Source organism: Telmatherina bonti, assembly GCF_933228915.1.
Source record: "Telmatherina bonti genome assembly, chromosome: 20".
Taxonomy (NCBI): domain Eukaryota; kingdom Metazoa; phylum Chordata; class Actinopteri; order Atheriniformes; family Telmatherinidae; genus Telmatherina; species Telmatherina bonti.
In genome coordinates, this window is record NC_136618.1 from 7,051,531 (window position 1) to 7,066,679 (window position 15,149).

Genomic DNA, 15,149 nt, shown 5'->3' on the forward strand with positions numbered 1-15,149 from the left:
TGAAAATAACATGAATTGTGTCTTCCTGCACAGATTACTGTAATAATCTGATTACTTCCTGTTGCATTTTGAAGCTCCTGTAAATCAGCTGATCTGAGGGAAAATATATGCTCAGGAAACTTTATTATTTGTATAATTTTTGTAACGTGTGCGTGTGTAAAGTTATTTTACATAAAATAACAGCCTAAGTCTTTTTTTTAAAAAAGGTTTTCTAAAACCATGAAAAAAACTCAACCAGAAATCTGCAGGAAACCAATCTTCTGTGTGCAGAAAACCTTTTTTAAAAATGACCATGGCCATTATTCTAAGAGGATGAGGATATATTTAAATACATATTTTCAAGTTGCATTTCTTTCATCCACTTGCAGCCATTTTGAGGCTAAATTCACTCCGTAGGAATGAAGATAATGAACCTTTGTAGCCTTGTTGACAACTTTAAGTGGTTTTAAACGACAAGCCACGTTAATCTTTCCCGCACACTCAGAGCACTTCCTGGTCTATACAGTGGTTTTCAAGCCTTTCTAGTACTTTCTCAACTCAACACACAGACATGAACGCAAGGGGGGCTGAAGGACACCGATGTGGACTGGGGTGGCCAAAGATCACCCCTCCTCCGGACTGGCTCATACCCTCCAACCTGACAACACCAGCTCCAGCAGATTAAAAATAAAAAAGCATATTTTAGTTGAAGCCCTTCCCTTTTCTCCTTTTACAGCCCGTGTGAGTCTCAGGAGTAAGTCCAGCTGACTGGAACCCACTGAGTTTCCGTCTCCACGTTCTTCAGTGCCAACCGCAGCTCGCTGAAGGCCGCCGAGAGGTCGTCGTTCACTAGAACCTTCTCAAACAGATGACCGTACTGACTCTCCATCATCTGGGCCATGCTCACCATCTCCTCAAAGTCCTCCTCCTGCAGAGAGAGAGACAGATAAAAATAACTTCAGATAATAACAACAGAACCCAGGTGAGAATCAGCTGATATTCACGCCATGAGAATAGGGTTCAGGTGGTCTGCAGAGAGACGACGAAGGGGGATAAATTCAGATACTGTAAACACAAATTATGTGGCCTCCATTGTGCAGCCTGTTATAAGCTCCCAGAGACATGGTACCCACATATGAACCCTGGCGCAGAGCGAGCTCTGAAACCTCAAGGAATTTTCATTATTCTCTCCGCCGAACACACAACGTTATCCAATTCACAAAGAAAACAAAAATGGCTCAAAATAAGCCGAGGACAGAACATAGCCCTAATTTACAGAAGGCAGACATGGAAAACAAACGTTTTGTCAGACTGGATTCTGCATGACGGGGACGTGACAGCTCGGCCGTGTGAACATCCGCTGAGGAAAAACCGGCATGGACGTGATCCTGATCCGGTCTGAGGTTTTCTACAGGTCTGACGCAGCTGTCATACGGTCTGATGTGAAGCGTTTAAATCCTCCTGGTCACTCCAAGATCACGACTTGAAACCAGAGGACCAAGCTCTGTCAGTACCAGACCAGATCTAACTGGCCCCCACTCTGGAAACCTCTAACGATGCGTCCACATCAGCCGTTCTGATCCGAACCCGAGTCCGTTTGATCGGAAAGTCGCTTCATTTGGGGAAATGTGAACGCACCAAACAAATTCTGATTCGGACCAAAGAAGCGACTCGATCCGCCTACAAACGCAGGTCTCGGTCTGTTTCAAGCGGACCAAAGACAGGAAGCGGACTACAAAAAAGTCCCTTCCTGCATGTGGCGTTGCGTTGCATTGTGGGTAAATCCATAGCGATGGCGTTAAGGGTCCTCTGCCTCGTCTGGTGTTCATACTGCCTCCATTGTTGCAGTCTTGTCCTCCCTTTTGCTAAAGACCAAGCGGAAACCTCCGGCGGTTAAAAGTGACTCCTATGCAGAAGTGAATAAAACTGCAGTTCCCCCTTCATCCACTAGGGGCTGCAAAACAGAGCAAATCCCCATAGACTCCCATGTTAAAAAGACCAACTTCACAGCAGGAATAAACATGTTTACAGCAGAAATAAACATGTTTACAGCAGGAATAAACATGTTTACAGTAGAAATAAACATGTTTACAGCAGAAATAAACATGTTTACAGCAGGAATAAACATGTTTACAGTAGAAATAAACATGTTTACAGTAGAAATAAACATGTTTACAGTAGAAATAAACATGTTTACAGCAGAAATAAACATGTTTACAGCAGGAATAAACACGTTTACAGTAGAAATAAACATGTTTACAGCAGAAATAAACATGTTTACAGCAGGAATAAACACGTTTACAGTAGAAATAAACACGTTTACAGCAGAAATAAACATGTTTACAGCAGGAATAAACACGTTTACAATTGATTGTCAATCATCCACCATGACGCTCACAGCCCCCCTCTCAGCTCTCAGAATTTCAGGAATAAAATTGATACTATTAGAGATCAAATTCACAATACTCTTCCTTCTACCTATAATGTTGAGCCTGTTGTGGTCTCCGAAGCATCCTTAGAACCAGGATCTGACTTGTGTCTAAATAGTTTCTGTCCTGTCCAACCCTCTGAATTAACTAAAATAATAGCTTCATCTAAACCATCCACCTGTATCTTAGATCCTCTCCCAACGAGCCTCTTTAAGGACATTTTCCCTTTAATTAATACATCACTATTAAATCTTATCAATATGTCTTTAGTGACAGGATATGTACCACAATCATTTAAAACTGCTGTAATCAAGCCTTTACTTAAAAAGCAATCTCTGGATCCAGAGGTGATAGCAAATTATAGACCTATATCTAATCTCCCGTTTATGTCCAAAATTCTGGAGAAAATAGTTTCAGCTCAGCTACATGCCCACCTGAGCAGAAATAATTTATTCGAAGAGTTTCAGTCAGGATTTAGAGCTCATCATAGTACTGAGACGGCATTGGTGAAAGTTACTAATGACCTTCTTATGGCCTCAGACAAAGGACTTGTGTCCGTACTTATCTTGCTTGATCTTAGTGCTGCATTTGATACAGTCGATCATAACATTCTGTTACAAAGACTAGAACAGGTGATTGGAATTACAGGTACAGCGTTAAGCTGGTTTAAATCATATTTATCTGATAGACTTCAGTTCGTTCATGTAAATGACAAGTCCTCCTCCCAAACTACAGTAAGTCATGGAGTTCCTCAAGGTTCTGTACTTGGACCAATACTCTTCACGCTATATATGCTCCCTTTAGGCAAAATTATTAGACAGCATGGAATAAACTTTCATTGTTATGCAGATGATACTCAACTATACTTATCCTTTAAACCAGATGAAACAAATCAGCCCAATAGGCTACAAAATTGTCTCATAGACATAAAGACTTGGATGTCTAGAAATTTTCTCCTCTTAAAATTCCCTGGATGGGAGATTGAGTTGGACTCAACTCAATCTGTTGGTTTCCCTATATAGGCTGTTATGAATTGGCCTTCATTATGTTTTCCCCTCTGTCTGTAAGGCGTCTTGAGATGGCATTGCTGTGATTTGACGCTATATAAATAAATAAAGTTGAAGTTGAAGCTGAAGCTCCACCTCTTTAAAATCAATATCCAATAAAAAGATTTAGTCTAAGTTTTTGTTTCTGATACGATACAGTTGCAGTAGAAATGATTCATCCAAACTCATTGCTCTACGAGAAGCAAGAACAAAAACAAAGTTTGTTTCGGCCCATTCAGGAGTTCACAAGAAGCTTCGTCTGCAGCGAGCAGTGGTCACTGCGGGGGGGGGGGGGGGGGGGGGGGGGGGGCAATCAACCCGGTTATTTCATGTCTAACGAGATGCTTGTTCCACTGCAGGGCAGTGTCTGTGTGTTTAAACATCATGTGTTGTTTATATGCTCCTGCTTTCTCACCATCTCGATGAGCTATTTAGAAAAATTATCCGTTCAACCTGCATCAGCAGAAATGCGGAAGCGACAATTTTCCGCTTCGTGTTTTTCCATGTTGACACGCATGTGGAAGGTCCAGGTCGCAAATATATGCAAATAGATTAAATAAAATTTTGAAAAATCATTGTTCCTGTTCTGGATGGTAGTATCCAGGATGTTGTTCCGGTTCTGGATGGGTGTATCCAGGATGTTGTTCCGGTTCTGGATGGGAGTATCCAGGATGTTGTTCCGGTTCTGGATGGGTGTATCCAGGATGTTGTTCCGGTTCTGGATGGGAGTATCCAGGATGTTGTTCCGGTTCTGGATGGGTGTATCCAGGATGTTATTCCGGTTCTGGATGGGAGTATCCAGGATGTTGTTCCGGTTCTGGATGGGAGTATCCAGGATGTTGTTCCGGTTCTGGATGGGTGTATCCAGGATGTTATTCCGGTTCTGGATGGGAGTATCCAGGATGTTGTTCCGGTTCTGGATGGGTGTATCCAGGATGTTGTTCCCGTTCTGGATGGGTGTATCCAGCATGTTGTTCCGGTTCTGGATGGGAGTATCCAGGATGTTGTTCCGGTTCTGGATGGGTGTATCCAGGATGTTGTTCCGGTTCTGGATGGGAGTATCCAGGATGTTGTTCCGGTTCTGGATGGGTGTATCCAGGATGTTATTCCGGTTCTGGATGGGTGTATCCAGGATGTTGTTCCGGTTCTGGATGGGAGTATCCAGGATGTTGTTCCGGTTCTGGATGGGTGTATCCAGGATGTTATTCCGGTTCTGGATGGGTGTATCCAGGATGTTATTCCGGTTCTGGATGGGAGTATCCAGGATGTTATTCCGGTTCTGGATGGGAGTATCCAGGATGTTGTTCCGGTTCTGGATGGTAGTATCCAATCCTTAAAAACAATCCTGGATCCAGATACTGATACAGATCTAAGTTAGACCAAGACACGTTCTCAGGAAAACATCGTGAAGATCCCTGCAGGTTTTACGTAAAATTACAAACCGACAGACAGTCGGATGATATAAACGCGAAGTCCTCTGCCTCCTTGTTGGAGGTAAAAGCACTGCAGACGACATAAATGTCGTGTTGTTTTGCTCTTAATCTACTTTTCATTTGTTTTGTGTTTCAGACGCATTTAAAAACCTTCTGATTGCAGAATATTCCCCTTCCTTCTGACAATGCCTCATTTGTCAATCAATGCATCGGTTATTGATCAGCAACAGGTCCTGAGGCTGTTCCATCTAGTTGTTTTGTTCCGTCCTTCCTGCAAACTTTCACACGTTCAACATGAAACAAAACCTCTCCAGTCATGTTTAAACATTTTTAATTGTCTGCAGCAGTTTTGTAGTTTCATGTTGGAAAACACCTGGAAAAGTTGAGGCCTTGAACGCAGCACATGTTTTAAAATCCAGAGTAATTTCTCTGATTTAACGTCTGGCTTCTGGACAAAAACCTGGACTTTGTCCTCAGATCGCAGCGTCCACCAGTACAGACGACTCTGTCAGATCAATACCTGACTGGTTTACTGGTCAGCGCTGCGGAGAAGCAACGTCTGCATGACGCTCGTCAGTGTTGGAGTTTATTAGACATTCATCTGCAGTCGGCCGAAGCGTGTTTACGGGAAGTAAACATGGCTCAGATGTCGGACGCAACGTGCTCTGCATTAGCATTCTGGCTAGCTGTCAGATATTAGCCAGACACATTTCATCAGGAAAACTTGAACTTTTATCCGTGAACATGGAAAGTTTTTTCAGAAATAAACATGTTTATCAGGCGGCGTGAATAAGATATTTCTCTCCTGTCTTCACAGAGTGAGGGTCCTGAGCAATCTCTGCGGTGGTCCCTCTGAGGTCCTCTGGTTTTCGCTGGGTGGGTTCTGGCTGGTCCTGCCATCGCCGCTGCAGCAGGGTAAACGTGGCTGCACCCATTTAGCCTCCTGGTTTTACTGGGAACAGCCAACTTTAGATTTCTGGGCCGATATGGTTTTATAGTGAACCGCGCTGCCAAACAGACAATTATAAACGCACACAGATGTACATTCATGCTCAGGAAGTCAAACACACACACACCACACAAACATGCAACAGGGAGGTGGGTGCGTGCGCAGCGTGCGCACACACACACACACACACACACACACACACACACACAAGACTCGTAAACTCGGCTTTCAGAGACGCTCCCTCCAGCCAGGACTGACTTCAGAATGTTTCTGGTGGTTTTCCGCTTCATAATGGATTAGCTGTGCAGCTAAATATAAGCCGTCACTTGCAGTGTCAGTGAGTTAAAAGCCCGCCTGCTGTCTGGCGTAGGATCTGCCCCCCCCACACACACACACACACACCACGCCGAGCCGTCGTACGCTCCACCGTCTGCCTGATTGCTTTAATCGCTTCGTTTTGTGCTTCAGGATGACAGCAGGAGCACATCAGGACACATCTGAGGGAGGAACCAGTGACTCTGCCGCTGCAGGGCTTCCCTTGCTGGACGAAGACTTACAGATGACCACGGCAGCCCACGCCAGGAAGACAACGACAGCTGTTTTCTGTGATGTTTCCATGTCTACCAGCAAATCTGTGCTGCGTTTCTAGGTATGAGAACATGGATCAGAGCTCAGACTCATGGAGAGAGCTGGAAGGACGGAAAGAGGACGAGATCTGGGTGAAGGCGAGGACGTGGAAAGTTCTTCACGTTTACTCCTAATTTCTTAACAGAAGAAAGTGGAAGAAATCCAAAATATTTCTTCCAACCACTCTGATTGGACGTGTGACGGTGAGCTAAGAAAACGGACGGAAAGCAGAGAGAGCAGTGTGATGTGATTCGCCGAGACGTGGCTGCAGGAGCAGTTCCTGGACTCTGATTGGTTTGCAGGAACGTACGAGCAGGTTGAGACAGTAAAAGTAGTAGAAACCTCTGGAAGGACGAGGTGCTTTAGCATTTTCAACTTGGACACGAGTCACCAGAGAAAACTGTCTGCATTCGGGACAATAAACCTTCGCAGTGAGTCTTTTTTATTGTATCTTTTAGGAATGAACATCAAGACGATGTGGAGCTCCTGAAAACGCTGCTGAACATGACGGACGACTCATGACAACTTCTGCACCTCACAGTAAGGAAACAACAGCGTTCAGGCAGAGGCTTCTTCAGGACATCAATCCTGCGCTGCATAAATCTAACCCTCCTACGAGGCAAAAGTCCTGCATGCGTCTTCATTTCCTTTACACACCCGGACCGATGCGAATAAACCACAGCAGCGAGCTGACGCTGCAAAAGCAAAGACAGAAAGAGGCGCCGGGTTCATCCTGGTCTGGGAAAGAGGAGACCGGATGGACTTCAGGACGTCCGTAGAACAGTCGGAGGTTGTCGCTGCTTGCTTTAAGAAGCAGAGAAGAAATGATAAAGACGCTCGGCTGTGATGATATGAAGTCTGAACGCAACAGCAGCGAAAGTCACGCTGTATAGCTGCAACCTCTGATCTATCAGTCACACCTTCTCTGATTGGTCGATGGAATGTCTGTCGGATGCAAACATAAAACAAACAAAAATAAATAAATAAACTTCAGTAAGATAAAAAATAAAACTTAAAAATCGGGCTGTGATGATATGATTTAGTCCCGATTTTATTCAGATTTTTTTGGTGCTGATTTGATTTAAATTTTGATTCTTCAATATTGCTGATTTTTGTAGATTAAAAACAAAAATGCACAAAATTTGTTTTGTTTGTCATTTTTCTTGATTTCAGTTCGAAAAAACAACAAAGTATCCAGATCATCATCCTGCTGCTAGAATGTCCAAGATCTATAAAAACAATAAAAAAATTACTTTTTTTATTTTTTTATTTATTTTTTTTTTTTACAATGGATTATTTTTTTATTTATTTGACAAAAAAAAAAATCTTTTTTTTTTTTTTTTTTTTTTTACAAAAAAATCTATTTACAATTTGTGAAGCAAAAAAATTCCGGTATTCAATTTTTGATTTGATTTTCCCACCCCCACTCAGACAATTGCTGGACAGATGTGAACGTTCCCGTTGACTTTACACTGATCCGATAAAACATATCCCCATGCGAATTATTCCCAGTGGAAGCGTGATTGGTGGGATTTATTTACTCAGTAAATAAAATGTGTTATTTTACATGTACTTCAGGTTGAATCATCACCTCCCAGAACGTCACACACTGCGAAGATTCGCTTTGACGGGAAAAAACATGAATAAAATTATCTTAGAGTCGTAAAATGATCAAACTTGATAAGAAATCTGAATAAATGTCCAGGATTAATCTTTCATTTTAAGTTCTTTATGAAGCTAAACCAACTTTCATTTCATCAGCGTCTCACTTTGACATGAAACGTCTGAAAACATCCAACAGGTTCAGATTAATCGTCTCATTTGGTTTCTTTCTCTAAAGAAGAGAAACCCTGACAGAAACACTGGCAGGTGACTTTGGAGTTTATTGTAATCTAATAAAGAACTCGTTTCTTCACTTTAACAATAGAAATGTTTCTGTCAGCAGGTTATTTCATCTGATTTTAATCTAAATGTAAAATCCAGGTTAGGTGCTTTTCTCCTCGTGTTCAGACGGATGCAGTCGGGATATTTAGGCCTTATGGGTTGTGTGCACGTCGCACAACAGCATCTTGTTTTATTTATTCGTTTATTTGTTTGGTACAGACACAAAGGTCCATATAAATAAAATAAACAACATCAACAAACACAGATAGATAGACAACACACACTCAGTCCATGTGGCTGTGAAACAGTTCATTCTTCAGTATCTGTGCTGCAGTATCGTGCAGGTTATGTGTGTGCAGAATACGGTGGGTTTTTTCTGCGTGGCGTTTGGTTGTAACGGAGATATAATAAAGTAAATAATTTCTCAACCATCTGCTTCCTGCTTCAGAACAAAATGAAAACCTATTAAAGTCCCATGAGGGGATATTATAAAGTGTTTGTAATCTCATCCTGTGATCTGTGCCGTTCTCCACAGAGGACCGTTTGAGTCGACGCAATGTGACGAAGAAATTCAGAATTTCTTTCTTTATTTTATTCCAGATCTAATTTAAATGCAGATATTTCTCTGCTGCACGTTTTGTAAAATTTGATGTATTTTTGACCATCTTTCTGTTGCATTTAGCCTTTGCTGTGACCCAACGGCGCTGTCTTTGCTGTAAAATGTGAGCAGTGCGGTAAATTCTCCTGGCGGGACTGTAAAACCTTTCAGCGCATCAGTGTCAGCTGAAGGTATCATCTCTGAAAAGCACCACACAGCTCGTCCTCAGCAGGACGTCGGCTTTACTGTTCATGTAAAACACACCTGTCCTCCAAAGCAAGCAGGTCGCTCCCAGATCCATGTTGTAACCGCTGACACACACCTCAGTGGTGGAAACCTGCTGGGAACAGCCTGAGCGGCAGACGGCCGAGCAGAAGTCGACCGGACATGGCGACGCAGTGTTAAAACAGACTCTTTATGTCCCAGAGACAAGCAGGAGGAGACAACAACCTCTGCAGTTTACATCCCACCAGTGTGGACATTTACACAAAAGATCTGGTTGTTAGCGGCTAAAACACGCCGCCATGACAGTTTTATGGAGCGCCAGTTTGCATTTTCATTCATTCATTTTCTAAACCGCTTAATCCAATTCAGGGTCACGGGCAAGCTGGAGCCTATCCCAGCTGGCTTTGGCCAAAAGGCAGTTTGCATTGCCAGAGATAACTGATGATGGATTGTTTGCATTCTGATGTTCAAGCCTCGCCGTCTCCCAGACCCTGGCAGGGAAACGAGGAAGATGACATTTATTCTATTCTATTCTACAGTCATTTAGATGCTTTTATCCAAAGCGACTTACATCTGAGTGAGAACAACACAAGCAGGAAATCAGACAGTAGAGGACATCGTAGGAAGGTGCTGGTGGACTGTCCAGTTGGACGCAGGTCCTTCCATGAAGTGCTGCGGGCTTTTGTTTTGTTTTTCTCCCTTCCCACCCCATAATATCACCTGTTACAATACAAAGAATTAATACCATAAAGTTTGTTGCAAAGAACTGGGCTAAGTTCTCCAACTTTCTAACAAATACAGCTAAACTAAGTGTAGAAGTTCTCCTTGAAGAGCTGAGTCTTCAGCTGGGTCTTAAAAGTAGACAGGGACTCTGCAGAGCGGACAGAGTTTGGGAGATCATTCCACCATCGTGGCACAACAGAGGAAAAGAACCTAGCTGGTGATTTAGTCCCACGTTGTGGTGGTAACACGAGGCGTCTTTCACTGGTGGAACGTAGCTGTGGAGAGGGAGTGTAGGTCTGGATTAGGGAGTGAAGGTAGACGGGAGCCATTTGAGGTATTGTTTTGTAAACCAGAAGCAAAGCTTTAAATTTGATGAGATGATCAGAGCCTGAACCAGAAGCTGAGTCGCGTGTTCTGTCAGGTACGTCTGATTCTCTTGATGTTGTAGAGAGCATATCGGCAGGTACGGGCAACCGAGGCAACATGGACCTTAAAGGTCAGCTGGTCATCCACCAGAGTCAAGCTTCACACTTAATTGCGGAGGTAAGGAAGGATTGGCTGGACAGACACTGAGCGCTCATAAACCTGTGGGAATGATCCTGGCTGACATCGAGCCCGTATGGCGGTCAGACTGCAAACTGACTACAAGCTCAAATTAAAGCTTTGCATCCTGATGACACATAAACAGTTATGTTCAGTTTGAACCTGCTGCTTTATCAGATTTAAGAAAGAATTAATTTCTGATTAATTCCTGCCTGATCAATCAATGAAATGCAAGAAGAACAGAAAGAGTTCAGAGGAAAGTCAGGATGAGACGGACTTTTACTGGCTGGAGAGCTCTCAGAGTACAGGCAGGATGAAGATGATACTGGATTAGCCTGGAAGGGTGCAGACGCCGGCTGAGGGATGGACGCCGTCCCTCAGATGAACGTGACCAGCATGACGAGGAGGAACCAGCTGTTGAAGCTGCTTATAGATCTTCATCACCTACTGACGTCTCTGACAGCAGAAAATACAAATCTGTTCTTTCCTTCTTACCAACCGAGACGTCATCTAACCCTCCAAGAAACTCGAACACCAACAGGAGACCATTAGAGGGGATTCTGGTTCCTTTTCACAACGTTTAGCCGTGTGGCAGCTTCCACCTGGTTGGTCAGGTGACCAATCAGGTTTAACATTCAGGGATAAAACAACAGCTGGAGGACAAATGATCCACCAAACAGAAATTTCCAGACTGCTCCTGCAAAGTTTAGCTGAACAGTATAGTATCATGAACAGTATATTCATGATATGAGGGAGGAATTGATCCTTGCTGGACCTCCATGTGATCTGTGGAAGCAGCAGAAGCTGAAAGTTTGTATCCACCTCCCAGTTTCTGCTGCTGAGACGCAGAGTTGCCTTTCTCACGTCCAAATTATTCCTCCCTCTGCAGAGGTTTCCACAGCGGGCTGAGATCCATCCCTCGCTGGTCAGGCACCACCCGGCTGCTGTTCTAACGCAGTAACGGTAAGCCGACCAGGAGATAAACCAGTTGGAAAGCCATTCAGAGTGTGTGTGCTTCACACTTCCTCACATGGAAGAAGCTTTGTCCCGTTGCACGAAGGATCACCGTTTGAATCGCATCTGCTGATCTTGCTTTGGACCAGGTGGGCTTCCGTACGCATCCAGACGGCTGTCAGTCAGCCTCTTGGCAGCGACCCAGACATGTTCCTGACTGGGATTTGGGCTTTAACACCCTCCGCAGTGAGAGAGACACGCGAGTGAGACAGCTCAGGGCCCGATGGTGCTGGGAAACCCATCATCCAGCTTTACTCCTCCGCTACCCCCCCATCACCTGTCAGCTTCACAGCACACTGGCTAATTGGTTTCATGTGTCACCCCCACCACCAGCACCACCAGGGCTGGATGAAGGTGTAGAAGGACTGACACCACCAGGCTGTAGTCAGAGGCCTCAGATCGCCTGATCTGTTTGGACAACAACAGATGTAAAACTCGACAGAGATGCTGCGTCGCTCACCGTAAATGGTTTAGCCGATCCCTTGTCATCTTTGCCCGATATGATTTTGCCGTTCTTTCTGGTTTCCCTCAGTCTCTCGATCGTTGGAGGCTTGACGAACACCACAAATGGCTTGAACTCAGCGACCCGAAGAAGCTTTAGCGTCTGAAAGAAGAACAAAAATGAAGGTGGAAAAGCAATAAGAGAAGGTCTAACTTCCTGGGAATATTAAGTACTTTAAATAAGTTGAGAAAATCCCCAATGGTTGGTTGTAGAGACGGCTAAATGATGAAAGAAATGTTGCGTCTATTTAAAAATGACTCAGCTAACTGCTTCACCAACTGATTTTTTTGCCACTTAGACGTGAAAATGAGAAAGTTCAATGAGCTGTAATCTTGCCACTGATCTGATCCATTGATCACGCTGGGAAAAGGCTCGTAGTGAAGCTGTGTTGTACGTTTCCTCCTCTTACTGATGGTGTAGTTCCAAACCCTGCTGGTTATGTAATGGCTTATTATCCACTAAACAAAAATAGAAACTCTATGCTCAGAGTTTTAAGATAGCCCGATGTGTAGGGTCTGATCGCCACCACCCACGACACATAAGCCAAAGAGGAAGTCTTCAAATAGAGGAAATTAGCTGTAATTTACCCTTGAAAATAACCCCTCAAACCCGTTTTAGTAACTCAGCAACTGCCAAGGCCTTTAGGAAAGCCAGCGAAGAGGGTGATCGGTGGGGATAAAACAGGCTAAAAACACAAGGAGGGGGGAACGGGAAGTGGAGGAAGGGTTTGAGCCACTTACATGAGGCTGGACGTCCAACAGGCAGACTTTGTTCTTGGAGAGGACAGAGCGTACCGCGTCCAGGCTTGTCCCGTAGTAATTCCCTTTGTACTCACCATATTCAATGAACCTGAGATGAATAGAAAACAAGCATGCAGATGGTTGAGCGTTCTAATATGAAATCAATGCAACAAGCATGGCGATGGGAAATCATTGGAAAACTTGGTGGGAATCTCTGGACCAGTTTTTAACTGGTTTGAATTCTGCATAAGAGACAAGGTAACGATAGGTTTTCAGCATCAACATGCTTCCATTAGCTCTGTTAACAAACCAAATTATCTGATCACAGCTACGCGGATGACACTCAGCTCTATGTTACTGTCTCACCAGGGACTCTGGTCCCAGTCAAAGCTCCAGTTTTTGTCTTAGTCAGATCAATACAGGGATTTTCTTCAGCAAAATAAAGATAAATCCGAAATGATTGTGTCTGGAACCAAAGAGGAGCGTTCACAGATTAGTGTCCAGCTTCAGTCAGCAACTTTAAAGCAAAAGGAAAAATCCTGAAAGTTATATTTTAATATCCATATTAAAGCAGGATCCAAATCTGCTTTTTTTACCCACCGAAGAAGAGATTAAGAACAAGAGTTTTAACAGATCTCAGTTGCAACTAATCGAGTCCTCACAAAGACCAGAAAAAGGAAAATATCGCTGCTGATCTCAGATCTTTACACTGGTATCCCACGAGACAAAGAATTGATGATAAAATGTTGCTGCTGGTGTGCAAAGCTCTGAAAAGTTCTGCTCCAAAGTACCCATCTGATCCACCAAGACTTCTGAGATCATCTGGGTCCAGTTTGCATTCCAGCCAACATTTCATTTTTCTGCTCCTGATATCTGGAATAAAATACCAGAAAACCTGAAATCTGATTCCAAACCTCAAAAGTGTAAATAATATTTCTGAAGCCAAATTGTTTTTAATCCCAGTCAGCATGAAGACGTCATGTCTTCAGGACAGTCATTAATTACATACTTATGAATTACAAAGCCTGTAATTCATAAGTATGAATCAATTCCATTTTAATAATACAATACAATGTAATGTAATGTAATATTGTTTAATATGTCTCCATAATATAATTCTAATATATATATATATATATATATATATATATATATATATATATATATATATATATATATATATATATATATATATATATATATATATATATATATATATATATATATATGTATATATGTATATACACATATCTATAATGATGATAATAAAATTTTCTAGCTTTCTGTTCCAGAAAAACCTCCGGTTTTCAGCTTTGCAAGCAAACAAACACTTTTCCACCAGATGGTCTTCTCTCCGTCAGAGCAGGAATAAAAGGAAGAAAAGGGAGAGTAACAGTGTGGAAAGAATTTAGAGCTAATAGGACGACATGGACGACAGAATGACTGCCTCTGTGTGGCTGAAAGGTTTATAGTAATTGGTCCATGTAAGAAAGTTTTACTCAGCTTATTGTTAAAGAAGGTTTGAGTGTGAAACAAACCTTTTATACAGTTATGGGAAATGCATTTAAAAGCCTACGGTAGCCTGTGTGCAGACACTTTGCAGAAAAGGTATATGGATTACAGAAGTGCACGCCAGGAGAGGGGTGGCTGGACTCTCACGATGGATATTTGCCATTTTTACACAAAACAGGGCTTCCCTTGGGAAAATAGTTCCAGCTAAACACATGTTGCTGCGGCCTCTCATTTCTGTGCAGAGCGCATTGTTTCTCCTGCATGCAATGAGGCATAACGCAAACAAGTTCTTCTAGCTCCTCCTCTGCTCTGCTGCCTTGTAATTTCAGCGTGGAGTTTTCCATGCATCCACCCCACATCACAGCTCTGTCACTCACCCTCCGACTCCCTGAAAAACATTGCATGCCTCGACCTGCACCGCAACACGGCCAAAATACACACTTCCCCTCCCGTCCAGCTCTCTGCATGCGCTGACACTCTATATGCACTCTACCACACGCTGCCCTCTGTGTCATATACAGGAGTGTGATTGCGTGTTTGAATGTTTTCAATACACACCCATAAGTGCGTCTTCTTCTTTCTTTCCGGCTTAGAAAGCCATCAATCATTCTTACGACCATTACAAGCTGCATTTCAATTTGTTGGCCACAAATGTCAAGGCGGGCCGAGCTGTGGCCGGAGTCGCAGAGTGACCCAGCAGAGGCAGGAGACCTCGGGGCCACAGTCTGGAGGTCTGTTACCAGCACAGGGCCCGGCCCTGTCATCACCAGCTCAGACTCAGTTACAGAGACACACTGACAGCAGCAGGGAGTTCGCGTTTGATCGGCTGCTGCTCGCTCCGCTGCCTACAGGAGCTTGAAGGACTAACAGAGGGGGACTCAGAGCTCTCACAGCTTAAAGAAACTGGAAGGTGAAACGGTCCAATGAGTCGTAGACAGTCGTTTC

At 43.4% G+C, this 15,149-nt stretch overlaps 1 protein-coding gene across 1 annotated transcript in view; it reads right to left on the reverse strand.

The window, feature by feature from the left end:
* Positions 1 to 264: 264 nt before the first annotated feature.
* mpp7a (MAGUK p55 scaffold protein 7a) overlaps positions 265 to 15,149 on the reverse strand; it is a 189,817-nt gene continuing 174,932 nt past the window's right edge. Inside the window, exons 15-17 of the mRNA XM_079259545.1 lie at positions 12,693 to 12,801; positions 11,911 to 12,054; positions 265 to 907 (exon numbers count right to left, since the gene is read on the reverse strand). Of these exons, the coding sequence (XP_079115671.1) occupies positions 728 to 907; positions 11,911 to 12,054; positions 12,693 to 12,801 (433 nt within the window). The 3' untranslated portion in view covers positions 265 to 727. The remainder of the gene's footprint in view (positions 908 to 11,910; positions 12,055 to 12,692; positions 12,802 to 15,149) is intronic.